Here is a 17,519-nt window from a genome sequence, read left to right as displayed (position 1 = left end):
CCACCAGCGATCCGCAGCCTGAAACGCTTGCTTCCGTGCCTGCTGCGGCAAGCGGGTTCCGGGCGCTAGACTAAGACGTCACGGGCCAGACCCCAGGGAGAAGCCTGGGGCTGACTGCCATAAGGTACTGTGAGGAGGCCAGTACGACAGAGCTGAGGAAAACCAGGGAGGCAGGTGAGTACTGCTGCGGGGCCTCTCTGGCCCCACACGCACAGAGTCTGCAGGACACAGCCTTCACAAGTGCCAGAGCTGGGACAAGCCGAGGCTCGGGGCCCCAGAGGTAGGTATGCTGGCCGGCCACCACCCTAGGCAGAACTAACCACAACTGCAATCTGCGGTCCCAGAGGGGAGAACACAGGCTGCTTGGCTCTGCCAAAGCCTGCGTGAATGCCAGAGGCACGGGGCAAGATGCTGCTCTAGTCCCGACCCAAGAGACTGCCACCAGGTTGTGGGCAGGAGTTAAGTCACTGTCCACCCTTTCCTGGGAGCCTAGGCAGCCTGACTCTGCTGAGAGACCCACAATCCAAGATCAACACCTGGGGGAGTGCAAAACCTGCCTCAGACTGTGGCAGCTTCCCACAGGCCTCAGCCGAAGCAGGCACTCCCCACACACCCCGACTGTGTCTACCACCCCTCTCCCTCTCCCCAGCCTGACTAAGCAAGTGAGCCCTAATAAGCCACTGCTGTCTCTTACTCTTATCTGGGAGGGGGACAGACACTGAAGGGAAGCCTACAAGCAGAGGCAGGGCTAAAACCAAAACAGACCACCATGGGATGTGTGACCAGGGAAGAGGATGGGAACTGGCTCCTACAGCTGAGGTGCAGTAGATTAAATCCCTGCAATTTGCTTGAGACTGTGAACTTTGGGGTAACTGTGCACTTCGGTAGCAAGTACAAGCTGGATAAGGCCAGATCTCAGTATGAGCTGAACCATAAGGCCAAGAGCAGGCCCAGAGATCTTCCTAGAAATATCAGAGGATTTTCTGAATAGGGAGATTGGCTGGAGGTCACCGTATAGCGAGAACAATGAAGAACAAAGGAGGATATTCTTCTTACTACCACTATCTCTACATATATATTTTGGGTCTTTTTTGGTATTGTTCTATTATTGTTCTTTTTCTGTTATTCCTTTAATTTTTTTATTTTTTTACTTGTTCCTTTTAAAATTGCTTTTATTTTTAAATAAATTTATTTTATTTTCATCTAATTTTTCAATACTCTTTCATCATATTGCATTTTTATCCATGATTTTGGTTTTGTAGTTTGCCAGTCTAGTTTTCAGTATTTGTTTTCACTTCTAAGTTTGTTTATTGGATTGACTTCTCTCTTCATTTTTGGTTTCTGTTTTCACTCTTTTTAAATCTTTTTTCTCTTTTCTGTTCTCTCTGTGAGCATTTCTTTGGCTGTTCCTGTCTGGGTGTGTTGCTTTCACCATATGTCTTGAGTGTTTGTCCATTCTTTTTTTTGTTTGCAGGGGCACATACAGACTGAAAGAGAGTGGCTGGAAAAAAATATTCCATGCAAATGGAAATCAAAAGAAAGTGGGTGTAGCAATACTCAGATAAAACAGACTTTAAAGACCATTACTGGAGACAAGGGCATGGCATAATGATCAAGCAATCAATCCAAGAAGAAGATAACAAAATTATAAATATATATGCACTCAGCATAGGAGTACCTCAATATACAAGGCAAATGCAAACAAATATAAAAAGGGAAATTGACTGTAACACAATAATAGTGGAGGACTTTAACACACCCCACTCACACCAATGGACATATAATCCAGATAAAAATTAAAAATAAATACAAGCCTTAAATGACACATTGGACCAGATGGACCTAATTGATATCTCCAGGATATTTCATCCAAAAACAATGGAATTCATTTTTTCTCAAGTGCACCTGGAACATTTCCCAGGATAGATCACATCTTAGGTTAGTAATCAAGCCTTAGTAAATTAAAAAAAAGAATTGATTCGAGCAATTTTTTCTGAGCACAATGCTATAAAATTAGATATGAAATACAAGAAGAGAACTGTAAAAAATACAAACACATGGAGGCTAAATAAAACGCTTCTGAATAACCAAGAGGTCACTGAAGAAATCAAAGAGAAAATTAAAAAATAAAAATACCTAGAAACAAATGACAAATAAAACACAACTCAAAACCTATGGGATGCAAATGCTAAGAGGGAAGTTCATAGCAATACAAGCCTACCTCAAGAAACAAGAAAAGCATCATATAAACAACTTAATCTTACCCCTAAAGCAATTAGAAAAAGAATTTTTAAATACCTTTAAGTTAGAAGAAGGAAAGAAATCATAAAGATCAGAGCAGAAAGGAATGAAAAACAAATGACAGAGACAATAGCAAAGATCAATGAAGCTAAAAATTGATTCTTTGAGAAGATAAATAAAATTTACAAACCATTAGACTCATCAAGAAAAAGGGAGAAGACTCAAGTCAATAAAATTAAAAATTAAAAAGGGATGGTTATGACAATGCAGAAATACAAAGAATCATAACAGACTATTACACACAATTATTTACCAATAAAATGGACAACCTGGAAGAAATGGACAAATTCTTTAAAGTACAACCTTCCAAGACTAAACTAGGAAGAAATATAAAATATGAGCAGAACAATCACAAGCACTGAAATCAAAACTGTGATGAAAAATCTTCCAACAAACAAAAGTGCAGGGCCAAATGGCTTCACAAATGAATTCTACCAAACATTTAAAGAACACCTATCCTGCTCACACTCTTCCAGAAAATTGCAGAGGAAGGAAAACTCCCAAGGTCATTCTATATGGCCACCATCACCCTGATACCAAAACCAGACAAAGATACCACAGAAAAGAAAATTACAGGTCAATATCACTGATGAACATATACACAAATGTCCTCAACAAAATTCTAGCAAACAGACTCCAAAAACACATTAAAAGGATCATATACCACAATCAAGTGGAGTCTATCCTCGGCATGGAAAGATTCCTCAAAGCAATCTACAGATTCAAAGCAATCTGTATACAACTACCAGTGGAATTTTTCACAGAAGTAAAACAAAAAATTTCACAATTTGTATGGATATACAAAAGGACCAAAGAGTCAAAGCAATCCTGAGAAAGAAAAACAGTTGGAGGAATCACTCTTCCTGACTTCAGACTATTATTACAAAGCTACAGTCATCAAGATAGTATGGTACTGGCACAAAAACAGAAATATAGACCAACGGAACAAGATAGAAAGCTCAGAGATAAACCCATGCACCTATGGGCACCTTATCTTTGAGAAAAGAGGCAAGAATACAAAATGGAGAAAAGACAGGCTCTTCAATAAGTGGTTCTGGGAAAATTGGACAGCTACATGTAAAAGAATGCGATTAGAATGCTTCCTAACATCATACACAAAAAATAAACTCAGAATGGATTAAAGACTTAAATGTAAAGACAGAAAATATAAAGCTCTTTAGAGGAAATCATAGGCAATACCTCTTTGACATAAATCACAGCAAGATCTTCTTTGACCCACCTCCTAGAGTAATGGAAATAAAACCAAAAATAAACAAATGGGATCTAATTAAACTTAAAAGCTTTTGCACAGCAAAGGAAACAATAAACAAAAGGAAAATATAACTCCCATAATGGGAAAAAATAATTGCAAATGAAGCAATTGACAAAGGATTAATCTCCAAGATATTATAAGCAGCTCATACAGCTCAATATCAGAACAAACAGTCCAATGAAAAAATGGGCAGAAGAACAAAACAGACATTTCTTCAAAGATAATATGCAGATGGACAATAAACATATGAAAAGATACTCAACATTGCTCATTATTAGAAAAATGCAAATCAGAACTACAATGAGTTTATTACCTCATACCAGTCAGAACGGCCATCAAAAAATCTACAAACAGTAAATGCTGGAGAAGATGTGGAGGAAAGGGAACCCTACTGCACTGTTGCTGGGAATGTAAATTGGTACAGTCACTATGGAGAACAGTATGGAGATTTCTTAGCAAACTAGAAATAACACTACTGTATGACCCAGCAATCCCAGTACTGGGCATATACCTTGAGATAACAAAAATTCAAAATGACACATGTACCCCAATGTTCACTGCAGCACATAATAGCTAGGACATGGAAGCAACCTAGATGTCCATCAACAGGTGAATGGATAAAGAAGTCATGGTACATGTATACAATGGAATATTAGCCATAAAAAGGAACAATCTGAGTCAGTTATAGTGAGGCGGGTGAACCTAGAGCCTGTTATAGAGTCAGAAAGGGAAAAACAAGCATCATTTATTAATGCACACATATGGAATCTAGAAAAATAGTACTGATGAACCTATTTAGAGAAGACATAGAGATCAGACGTGGAGAATGGACTGGTGGACAAATTGAGAAAGTAGCATTGACATGTCCATGGGATTTTCCAGGCAAGAATACTGGAGTGGGTTGCCATTTCCTTCTCCAGGTCATCCTCCCGAACACAGGCATCAAACCCGTGACTCTTGTGTCTCCTGGATTGGCAGGCAGATTCTTTAACACTGAGCCACCAGGGAAGTTCCCATATATACACTATCATCTGTAAAAATGATAACTAGCGGCAAGCTAAAAGGGGAGCCTAGTCTGGCACTTGGTGATGACCTAGAGGGCTGGAATGGAGGGGAGGCGCAAGAAGGAGGGGATGCGCAAGAAGGAGGGGATATATAAAGGAAATGGCAACCCACTCCAGTACTCTTGCCTAGAAAATCCCATGGACGGAGGAGCCTGGTGCAGGCTACTGTCCATGGGGTCGCAAAGAGTCGGACACGACTGAGCGACTTCACTTTACTTCATGTAATTATGGCTGATTTATGTTGGTGTACAGTAGAGAGTACCACAATATTATAAAGCAATCATCCTCCAATTAAAAATATAAAATAAATATTAAATACCCACTGATAGCACCTATTTAATACACCAGGTACAAATACCCCATAACTCTTATGAATGCTAATAGTGGGCCTGTGATGAGCTAAGGAAAGCATCTTTCATAATTCGTCTTTCATGCTTTGCCTCAGACACTGGAAAACAACTCTCAAAGTTTTCTGGCAGAAGAGAAAATGAGTAAAGAAGACAAAAGACTGGAAAATGGTACTGAACCCAACTTATTCTTTTCCCTGAAAGCCTCAACTCTCTCACTCATATCTTATCATTCAATCCTAGACATCCCAAGAAAAAGCAAAGGGAGTATCAGAGAAATGGGTAAGTGCAATGAAACACCGAAAATAGATGAATGAAGGACAGAGAGTACAGAAGAAAGAAAGGAAACAGCAAACAGCGCACTCAGACTGCCACCGGGACTCATCAAAAACACATGCATGGTTGTTCCTAAATGCTAATTCATAAGCAGACCTCTTACACATCCAAGTCCTCAGATATGAAGTCCAGTTCTCGGTTTTCTAGAAAATAGTGGGCTTTTACTCTGCACTATTAGGAAAAACACACTAAGCTGTTACAACAGTCTCTGTGGTCTACACTATTAACCTATTTATTATATAACTACCTGGTTTTACAAATTAAATCTTGGTAGCTAAATACCATGATAGATATTCCTTATATTAAATTCTAGTCTGTAGTAAATTATGATAGCAATGTTTAAGTTATTTGGGAATCCAAACTTTTCACTAAGTACATGAATTAACAGAAATTTATTTAAGGGCTATTAGAACTAAGACGTGAAAGTAAAGAATATGAAACATTCAGATCTACAGTATTTACATTCTAAAAATGCTGCTGGTAATTAATAACACATCTCTAGAATTAGTTCACATTCTAACTTCCTTTTCCTTAAAGAATTGCATATACTTACCTGAAAATGTAAAAAACAATTCATTTTGCAAACCAGCCCTTTGCATTTTAACACGATGACATTCAGACTTAAGTAAGGAAACTTCACATGAAAGGTCAAGAACAAGTTTGCTTAAAATCTGAAGAAGTTTCTTCTCAAAAGAAATATTATAGATACTGTTACAAGGAGCTGCATGATATCGAGCTGTGAACTGGTAATAATAATGCGGCTCACGATAAGCTGCAAAAAATTAAACAGAGAACATAGTGACGGTTATTTAAGCAATTCAAATACATCTCAACTCTTCAAGACAAATTACTATTTGGAATAATTCATAATACAGTTGAGCCTTGAACAACACAGGGTTAGGAACGCCAACACGCCCCTTCCCTTGCCAGTCAATTTGAAAATCCGTGTGTAATTTACAGTCAGTCCTCCTTACCTGTTTCTCTGTATCCAGGGCTCTGCATCCCAGGATGTGGATCATGCAGTGCTCTAGTGTTTGCTGCTGAAAGTATCCGTGTATGATTGGACCCACACAGTTCAAACCCAGGTTGTTCAAATGTCAACTGTGTATGTTTTTATATATAGCTGTATATACATATTATTTTTAATTTAACAAATACTCATCTAGCAGTTACGAGTGACTTATAGGCACTGTTAGAGGCACTTTACAAACAGTAACTCATTTAAATCTCTTAAATTAATATTGGATAATATTTACATCCATCATGAGGACACAGAGGGAGGCAGGGACTACATCACACGCTTAATGTCTATGCTATGAAAGCTGAGACTCCAGCTCAGGAGCCTGGCCCAAAGGCTATGCCCTTTACCACTAGGTCTTGGTGCCTCAAACTCAGAAGTGAGACTTCTCCAAGTTCAAGTATTTATCTTAGAAGAAATCAGTCATGTAAGACTAGGAAAAAAAAAAGAAAGCATGCTTCTAACATATCTGCAAGCTGTAATGAGTTCAATTGTAGTTGCTTTGTCGCTAAGTCATGTCTTTTCCAACCCTACAGACTTAGCCCACCAGGCTTCTCTGTCCATTGGATTTCCCAGGAAATATGCTGAAGTGGTTACCATTGCCTTCTCTAAGGGATTTTACCAATCCAGGGGTGGGACCTGTGTCTGCTGCTTGGCGGGCTGATCCTTTACCTCTGAGCCACCAGGGAAGTTCCTTGAGTTCAGTTATAACATCTGAAACTGAGAGTGCCTCCCCCCCCCCCCATTTCAAAATCTCACTGAAATGATACAAAAATGATAAGAAATCTACAATACTAAAAAGGAGAAACATCTCCTTTGCAAGACAGGGAGCGCTGTTGCTACTTTTGCTAACAAGGGGACTGTTCCTGGCTCACAGGCTGTGACAGACTTACCACTAGCACTGAAATGAGAGCCACCACTGTTCAGTTTGCGCCAGAATTAAACGCGCAGACTGAGCTACTGTCAGGCTTTGCATTCAAGGCTGACACCAGACAGCTTATAATTTTAATGAGGAAACTATCAGTTTCATTCACAATCATGAATGAAAACCAGATCCACCTAACCAAATCTGGGGAAATAAAGGAGCATTAAAGAAAAATATGAAAATGAAAAAGCAAGGGAAAATAATATAAAAGAAAATTAATGTAGGAATCATTTGTAAATATCTAAAATTCTAACTAGTAAATATAGAAAGCATATTCATAAAACTGGTATAAAGCTATTGTAGAAGAGAGGAGATGGTAAATATGAAAATAATTCTGGAAAAATTTTAAAATACAAGTACTGAAAATTTTAAAAGTAACTGAATAAATGAAAATGAGGTTAAAAATAAAATTGTATGTTTGTAAATGAAGTAATGGAATTCTTGTGCAGTGCAGAGCAAAATTAGAAGAGCAAAGTAAGGGAAAAGGAAAAGAGATCTGAGATATACAATGTCAAACTGAAGGAGTTCCAGGAAAGGACAGACAGAGAAGACAGAGAAGAAATTAATCAGGGACAAAAAGGGACAATGCTCTGTAAGCTAAAGGAAGATCTGTGTCCCCACACCAAAAAGGTCCATGAAACTGTGAATAAGAAAACTGAAAATGTCACATTTGAACATTAATCTTAAAAACTTATCATGCATTCACTGATACATACATTGCCATATGATAAATAATTGATTTATAATGATTGTATCATTACTGATGACATCAAAGCTATGTGATGTGATACAAGCACCATGCAGAAGAGTGAACCTCAGAAAAAAAAAGAGTGAACACCTCACAGATGAAGCTGGAAGCTGGGGCAAGGCTCACCACCGGGACTGTGAACAGAGCAAGCGTTCCCTATTCACGGGCCAAAAAGGAACTCCCTTTTCTTTCAAGAATTCTGGCATGTATCATGTTACTGCCTTCGACAGAAACCAGCCTGCATATAAGCCACAATATTTCCAAAATGCTCTAGAAAACTGTGTCAAGGGCATTCTATTCTGAAGAGAGCTCCTTAACATTGGGAGAAGTACACATTAACACACACAGCAATTCAGGATCCACGTGTAGGTGTCAAAGAGTTATTAACAAGTTGTATAAAAGAGAACACTGCAGGCTGGAGGCTGCCTACAGGACTGGTAAATACTGGCTGGTAAATACTTCCTACATGAACAGGCATTGTTCCCCACATGATAAAACTGTTTCCCACCTGAGGAAGTAAACCCTGCGCCTCTGAAAGTCTGGGACTTTTGTTGTCGAGCCTCTATGATTAGCTCCTAATCAGTCGGCTACACAGGCTACTGGATTTCACCACTAAATAAGGCAGAGTTTCAATGTGGCCTCACACTGAAAGGACAGAGCACAGGAGGCCTAAACGTGGACTCCTCCAGGTTCAGTCCAGGCCGATCCCCATGCTGTTCCTACCTTAGCCACGAGTATAACTCCAAGTCCTTGCAGTGAACCCTTGCAACAATTCACAAAATAAAAAATCCTCATGCAAAAATCAGAAGCTTTAAAAGAAGATAGATATATATGGCTCTAGAAAAATAAAAATGATAAAAAATGACAGAAAAATCTGCAGGAGCTGTTCTCAAAAGTTTTGGTTTCTGGATCCCTTTACATTCTTAAAAATCCCTACAAACCCACCAATATTTGAATTACTAGATATTCAAACTGAAGAACTTTTTAAAAAATTTTATTAATCAAAATTTAAAATGGTAAAAACTCATCAGGAAATATTAAAAAAAGAAAAAAAAAACGCTTTTAGGCATAATACTACTCTTTAAAAAGAATCAGTGAGAAGAGTAGTATTGTTTTATACTTTGAAAAGCTGTTTAATGTCTGGTTTAGGAGAAGTCAGCTGGATTCTTACACTGGCTTGTGCATTCAATGACATGTGACATGCTGGTTTATTGCCTCATAGAGATATGTAGTTGGTTGGCAAGAAACATTTTAACAGCTTTTGTGGGTAATTGTGGATTACTCCACAGTAGTTCACCCACTGTAACTGCAAATCTCAATACAGCTAAATCAGTAAATAATATCATAGTATAATTACAAAATATTTTTCACCTTACAGCCCCCTTGAAAGGGACTCAGGACTCCCAGGTACACCCAGAGCACTACTGTAAAACTACTGATATATATTCAGAGTTAGAGTACTTGAATTTACTAGAAATTAATAAGAACACAACATAGAAAAACAGGTAAAAAATAGGAATAGAACATCTCAGAAGGAATAGTAAACACTAAGGAAACTGCAATATGACAGCGGCATAGCATTTTATACTCCCTATACAAATTAAAGAGCAATAACACCTATTTTTGTGAAGGATATGGATACAAACAAGTTTTCATATGTATTATGAAAACTTAAAAACAAAATTAAGAAGTATATCTCAAAGTATTAAAGCAGTAAATAAGAATAGGAAATTACTGGACAAAACCCAGTAGATAAGACTAAAGAACAAGTGGAGATTTTAGAGAAGGAATACATGTAACTCCATGGCTGATTCATGTCAGTGTATGACAAAACCCACTGCAATGTTGTGAAGTAATTAGCCTCCAACTAATAAAAATAAATGGAAAAAAAAAAAAGATCCAACTGGAAATAGTGGGGGTGGAAAGTACGGTCACCGAAACAGAAAAACAAATGGCACCAAAGTTAAAACATAAAGTGAACAGACTAGGTGAACTGCAGACATCGCCTCCTTGAAGAAGAGTTTGACAAATTGCATAAAGGTACCTAAAACACAGGGCTATAAAATATTTAAAGGCCTGCATATATTGATACTATACAAGCCAAAAATACGAATGATAGAGAAACCCTAATAAATATGTTTAATTAGTATTCCAGAAACAAAAATAGTCAAATGGCAAGATTTTTAGAGATCCTAAAGGAGTCAAAAAATTTAAGAATTAATTATGTAAACCACACTCTCTGACACATTGAAATAAAAATAAAAATCAACAATTAAAATCCCTCAGACATTTCTAGGGGACTTCCCTGGTGGTCCAGTGGTTAAGAACCCACGTTGCAATGCAAAAAAAAAAAAAAAAAAAAAAAAAAGGGTTTGATCCCTGGTCAGGAAACTAAGATCCCACATGCCTAGGAGCAACTAAGCTCTCACACCACAACCACTGAGCCCATGTACCGTAAGTAGGGAGTCCATGCCCCACAACTAGAGAGTCATGCCCCACAACTAGAGAGCCCACACATCACTAGAGTCCATGCCCCACAACTAGAGTCCATGCCCCACAACTACAGAGCCCACACACCACAACTAGAGTCCATGCCCCACAACTAGACAGCCGAGACACCACAATGAAAGTTCCTGCATGGCACAAAGACGATCCCATGTGCCTCAACTAAGACCCTATGAAGCCACAAAAAAAAAAAAAAATCCTCAAACATTTCTGAACAGAATATTCCAGCCTCGTCCACATGCGTGCTCTGTCATGTCTGACTCTTTGTAACCCCATGGACTATGGTCCACCAGGTTCCTCTGACCACGGATCTTCCTGGCAAGAATACTGGAGTTGGCTGCCATTTCCTCCTCCAGGGGACCTTCCCCATCCAGGAATCAAACCCATGTCTCCTACGTCTCTTGCATTGCAGGCAAAGGCTTTTAACTCCAAGCCACTGGGGAAGAAACAGAATAACACTAAACACTCTTGCTGCAAGTCAGTAAGAACAGTGGGAGTCTGTGAATCTGAACCCAGGCTCTCTCTCCCCCTACCCTTCTCAGCTCAGCTGAGGGAAACTCCACCCCAGACTGGTGCAGACAAGAAAGGACAAGAAAAAGTCTTTCTTGTACAGACCAGAGGTACCTGGTGCTACAAGGAAGTTGCAGGTGAGGACAGCTGAGAGGTGAAGGCTCCCTCCTCTGTCATCCCCACATTGTAAGGAGGCTCTAACCTGGCTACAGCAATTCTGAGAAAACTGGGAGCCCATCAGCCTGATCTAGCTCACCACATAAAGGCTCCACACTAGCAGAAACCCACTGAAGAGCTCTGGGGCTGCTGCTGCTACCCCTCCACCAAACACTAAGTTCCTAATGGAGTCAAAGTCGCTCAGTCCTATCTGACTCTTGGCGATCCCATGGACTATACAGTCCATGAAATTCTCCAGGCCAGAATACTGGAGTGGGTAGCCCTTCCCTTCTCCAGAGGATCTTCCCAACCCAGGGATTGAACCCAGGTCTCCTGCATTACAGGTGGATTCTTTACCATCTGAGCCACAGGGGAAGTCCAAGAATACTGGAGTGGGTAGCCTATCCCTTCTTCAGCAGATCTTCCTAACCTGGGAATCAAACCGGGGTCTTCTGCATTGCAGGTGGATTCTTTACCAACTGAGCTATCAGGAAAGCCTAACGAAGGGTGTCACTCAAAGAGAAGAATGCCACTGTCCCCAGCCCCAGCCCCAGCCCCAGAGCTGCAACTCAGAGAGTCTGTCAGGGATGAGAGCACAAACAGACCACAGAACAGAGCTCAAAATCTCTTCTCAGAGGAACTCTGTGAACAACTGTGGGGCACTTTCAGAAACACTGGCAGTTCGGAGAAAGACAACCTGGAGGTTTGTAGACTCATTGGAGATATAGGCTAAATGGCAGGTGGCCTAGTCTATCAGAGAGCAACACTGGAAGAGTCAGCTGGAAGGAGCAACCCTGAGGTCAGAACACATCTCAAAGAAGGACCTGGGGAACCCACGTTTAATTGGATCAGTTTTAGAGGAATTTATGCCCCAGGGAACTGTTGAAAACAACAGACATGTACATTAAACTGAGAAAGGAATCCGGCAGGCCACAACCTTTAAAAGGATGACAAAGCCTGAGGATACGACCTGAACTGATTAGAAGCAAACTGGTACAAGATGGTCCAGGAGTAAGCTTCCACTAGACCGTGCGCCTCAGTGGACGCTCATTGTAATACACCAGCAAGCTAAATGACACACCCACAGATGCCATTGACAGTTCCAAGACCAACCATAAAGGTCAAAGGGGGCAATGGCCTAATTTAATTCCTGGAAATCCCCACCCCTTCCCCAAAATAGCGGGAATAGTCCTCCCACTCATTAGCCTATGAAATTAGCCAGCCCTATAAAAGTGATAACCTGCATACTCAGTTGTCTCCTGTCCTCCAAGATGGCCCATACTCTGTCTATGGAGTGTCTATCTCCCTGAATAAGCTTTCTTTCTCTTTACTATTGCTTTTTCTTGAATTCTATCCTACTAGAAGCCAAGAACCCATGCTTGGCAGCCATCCCAGGAACTCTTAAGAACTGGGACATGACAATCCTCTTGTGCGCCACTTTCTTTCCTTCAACATCTTTTCTGTTGCCCAACAGGGGCCTCAAAGAGCATAATCTCCATCCACCTGTTGGGCTACAGCTCCCCCTCTGAAGGGTGACGGGGACTTGTCACAAGCCATGTACATTCAAGCAGCCCCTTAGGTGGGGCTCATGCCGCCTGCAGGATCTGGCAGAGACCAGTTCTCTGGCTGTGAAGGAACCCACCAAGGCCAAGGGCCCTCGATCTTTCGCTTTCCTCTATTGTTCTATCTCTGTGAATTTGAGAAGATCCCCAAGATGACCACCGGACATCCAAATAAAGACTGCCACACGCAACTGAACACTTGGTTGGGTGAGCTTCCCCTGTGGCTCCTCCCCTCCCTGCTCGTCCTTCGTCCCATCCCCAGTTCCAGGATGCTGGAACTACAAGAGGGCCCAAACTGGGAATTCCCTGAATCCTCCTCCAGATTTGCAGCCTGGCTTACAGCATCACTGCACCCCCAAGGGAATGCTGTGGGCAAGCACTTCCCTCCAGAGGGCTGCAGGTCCTCCATGCTATGAAGCTTGCAGGGGTGCACGTTCCTAGTCCCACTCAGTCTTCCTCCTTATTTCAACCCCATTATCAATTGTGATACCGAGCCAGGTGTCATGCTCCCTCTTAAGGGTTACATCTGGTGGGGCACCCAGACACCCCTGAACAGAAGTGTGGGTGAGCACTTATCTCATGGGGGTCACAGGCAGACTTTACCAACCCCTGAGAGGAGACAGTGGGCTTACAAATGTCTCTTGGGAAGCATCATGACTGTACACCTTCCCTCCTGCCCTAGATTTCTCTTATATCCTCCTTCTCTCTTGACCTCTTGGACTATCTATTGATCCCTGCTCCTGCTTGCTGGCTTTGCCAGCAGATTGGGTGTTGCCTCTTTTAATTCTGTGAAGAGGTAGCTCTTCTCTGTCCTCCACTATCTCCCAGAGTTTGCTCAATTGGTATGAGACTGAGCAAACTCTGGGAGATAGTGTAGGTCATAGGAGCCTGGCATGCTACCATCCATGAGGTCACAAAGAGTGGACATGGCTTAGCAACTCAACAACAGCAGGCCTCCTCAACATCACATGGACCACATCCTGAGGAGAGATACCCTTCAGCTCTATTTGTTTCTCTCAGTGATAAAGGTAATCTGTTTAGCCGGCTCAGGGAGGTCTCCTCCCTCTGCCTCTAAAGGATTTAGGCCCTGGGATTCTGGCTGCTTCTCCCCCCCTCCTTTTATTCCCTTTCTTGACAAGGATCTCCTTGTCAAGGCAAGGGTCTCCTCAGGCTAGCCAATGTGGCAGATTTCAGGCATTCACAGGGACCCCCCTGTTGACACTGGGAGAATGCCAGGACAAATAACTACCGTCTGACAAGAATCAATCAGACCCGTCTTATCAAAACATCCCAACAAAAAATGGGGGCAACCACAAGCATCCTGAAGGACTCCCTGCTAGGATGTGTATTAGCTCACTGCAGAAAATTTAGACAGGATGGTTCAAGAAAAAGAAATTAATTTTCTTTTGCAATACTGCATGATCCCAACACATACCAGGAAACCAAGAAATGTGGCAAAATAAAAAGTTGGGCGACTGAATTACAATACCATCTTCTAGCTTGGCCTATTTTGTAAAAGGAAAGGAAAATGGCGGGGGGGAGGAAGTTCCATCCATCCAAAGGTCCATGACCCTATTCCAAAATCCAGGTCTAAAGAACTCCAGCCGGGTGTGCCTGGTTCACAACTCTTCAAAGTGCCTTCTTCCCCTTCAGGAGCTTGATGTTTCAGATGATCCCCTTACAAGTTCACCTCCCTGAGATCCACAGCCAGGAAATTCTACTCCCCCCCACCACCCCCCAATTCTGAGCAGGTACAGTCATCTGGACCATTTATCTGTAACTCCTATCTGGGGAGCTGGAAACACTAGACACCCATTAATCAGCTCATGGATTTGGCTTTTGTAGTATTTAACAGTAGAGATGGGGCTGAAAAGGCAAAAAGGATTCAAAAGTTAACAGCACAATTACCATAGGCAGCCCTAACCCCTGTACCACCTCAGAGTTACCCACCCTTGTGGAAACCCATGGTGAGGACAAGAACCAGGAAGCCTGGATCAGAGCCACTATCTCACTGAGAAAATATCTGTTGTTTTAAGTGTGGCCAGTAGGATCACTGGAAAAACAAATGCTGCCTGGATAGGAAAAGTCCACTGGGACTCTGCTTGATACGAAAATTAGAAGGCCACTGGAAGAGGAACTGCCCTCAGTCCCAAAGGGGACCTGGGGCTACCAAACCAATGATGGTAAGAGGACTGAAGACTGATGGAGCCCAGGACTCTCCCTGGCTCCCAAAGGATACCTGGTCATTTCTCCAGAGGAACCTCTGGTAATCTTTGATGTGGCAGAGAGGAAAGTCATTTTCTTACTAAATAGGGGGGCCTTCTACTATGTGCTAACTGATGTCCCTTGACCCTTGTCTTCTCAATTATGTATAACAGGGATTGATAGAAAGCCCCAAACCAAGTAATTCACCCCTTCCCTCAACTGCTTGCTAGAAAGCTTTACCTTTGCACATCCATTTCTGCTCACATCTGAGTGCACCATCTGCTTGTTGGGAAGGGACTTGCTCATTAAATTCCAGAAAATAACCCAAGCTGGAGATCCCTTGGAGATGGCAGCCACCAGGACAAACAATCGGTCTTGGTCAGCGGAATCTAACACAGTCTCAAACTAGGGGAGATCACCACTCCATCCTGTCAGATACAAAATGACACCTGCCAAGAGCACCACCAATAACCAAACAACAAGGCGTCTGCCGTCTGCCCTGTGGAGATGAACCCTGTGCTGCTGCAGCTGTTGACCCTCAACACCCTCTAAGGGAGTACAGGCTGGAGTGAGGCACGCTGTGCTCCAGGGAATCTGGTGGGACAGTTCTTTAGATAGTTAGATATTTTCAGGAGCTGACTTCATGATCCCAACCCTTGCATCTCTTCATATCTAGAAAAGCACTAAATCCCTTCATGAGGACACCAGCATCTCATGACTAGCAGAAAATCTTTTATAATTTGAGTGCTTAATTGTACTAAACTTCCCCTTCACCAAAATTTTATATATTGACCTTCCCCCACTGCCTCTTGGGAACAGTCTCTCAGAGCTATCTGAGGTGCTGCCCCCGGAACGCTGTCCTCATTTTGCCCCAAACAAAACCTGACTCACTACTCTCAACTTGCACATCTCTTTCAGTTGGCAAGCCCATCTAAGCCGTAAAACTATGGGTGGTTGAACTGGTTCAGTGCTAGAACTAAAAGTGGTTTTCTTCCCTGCACCCAGACTCCCCTCATCTATTTGGCTTTGAATGGACAAACCCAGACACTGCAGTGTCATGAAGGGGTCCATCTGTGGGCTTACAGAATTCAAGCAGAGGGTGCCAATGGGAGAGGCTGTAGGCAAGCCTCCTCAGATCAAAGGTCTGAACACGAATGTGCATGCTCATTCGTATCCAACTCTGCAACCCTATGGGCTGCAGCCCACCTGGCTCTTCTGCCCATGGGATTTTCCTGGCAAGAATACTAGAGTGGTTGCCATATCCACCTCCAGGGGATCTTCCCAACTTGGGGATCAAACCCACATCTCCTGTGTCTCCTGCATTGCAGGCAGAAGATTCTTTACTACTTGAGCCATGGGGGAAGCTTCTTAAAGCCAGGCAGGGCCCAAAAGTGTTTGAAAATAGAGTACCAAACTGGGAGGCCACGGATCCAACTAAGCTAACCATGTGTACGTGCACTGCTCATTCGCTCAGTTGTGTCCAGCTCTTTGCGGCCCCATGGACTGTAGCCTGCCAGGCTCCTCTACCCCTGGGATTCTCAAGGTACCGCCCTGGGAAGTCATTCCCTTCTCCAGGGGATCTTCCTGGATAGAAATCTCAAAGAGGCCTTCTTCTCTAACCTACAGGAGGGAAAGTAAACATTCCAACATGGGTGAATGGGTATATTAGTCCCTCAGTATCACTTAGAAGCCACCCAATTCTTTAAAAGGCGGAAAAAAACAAAAAACTGTCCTTGTTTTACAAATCTAGTCTTTACAGGACCAGGGGTGTAGCTCCAAAAATAATTCAAAACCCATCGATATTTTTAGCACTCCCAAAACCTTCCCCATCTATCTTAAGAGGCTTGTAAGTACTGAACAAAGGGGAAACAAAGTTATCATAGGAGGGACTTGCCTGTGCCTTTGAGATGCAAATGTCCTACCTGGTTTTTCTCTAGAAACCTTTTTCTATGCCATCTTTTTAAAATGCAAATTTTGAACAAGAGAGTAAATAATTTGGAACTTATCAAGGAAAAATAAAATCTTTGAGCATCTTTTCCCCAAATATGAGTAAAACAGATTTAGCCATCTAGAGAAGTGAGCTTGATTTGTCCCATCTGCTAGAAATTCAAATTTAAACCAAACTCTTTTGCAGACAGATGGGTTTTACATTGCTGTACCTGACTCATGGCTGAAATTTTGGAAGAGGAACTATGAGGCCTCTGTGTTTGTGTGTTAATTCACAAAAGAAGCTATATTTAATTGACTTAAAGGAAATTAAGTGCATATATAAATACTTAGAAATATAAAGTAATGTTGCCAGAATGAATTTCAAGCTTAAGTCATCTGGAAAAGTATTCAGTACCAAACTGACCTCTGGTATTGAAGGTAGCTTAAGCTACCTGGTTTGATTAATATAGATTAATATAGACATATTAAAGTCTCAGAAGTCATCAATGTTAAGCATAATACTTTTGCTGTACCTAGGTTATCTGTCAGCAAGAAAAGTAACTTGGTGTGGAAAAATCTTTTAAGGAAAGTAAGATATGTTTTCAGTAAAAGAAGGCATGAGAATTTATGAAAAAGTATT

The 17,519-nt window shown here is 41.8% G+C and overlaps 1 protein-coding gene across 3 annotated transcripts in view; it reads right to left on the bottom strand.

The window, feature by feature from the left end:
* Positions 1-17,519, bottom strand: part of ZPBP (zona pellucida binding protein) — a 112,720-nt gene that overhangs the window by 70,741 nt on the left and 24,460 nt on the right. For all 3 annotated transcript variants that reach the window (XR_009696610.1, XM_061164842.1, XM_061164843.1), the window contains exon 5: positions 5,875-6,093. Coding sequence is in view for 2 of the 3 variants with exons in the window: in XM_061164842.1 (XP_061020825.1) it covers positions 5,875-6,093 (219 nt within the window). In the remaining variant the exon portion in view is untranslated. The remainder of the gene's footprint in view (positions 1-5,874; positions 6,094-17,519) is intronic.

Source organism: Dama dama, chromosome 18, assembly GCF_033118175.1.
Source record: "Dama dama isolate Ldn47 chromosome 18, ASM3311817v1, whole genome shotgun sequence".
Classification (NCBI taxonomy): Eukaryota; Metazoa; Chordata; class Mammalia; order Artiodactyla; family Cervidae; genus Dama; species Dama dama.
This window is presented reverse-complemented; position numbering and strand designations above follow the sequence as displayed.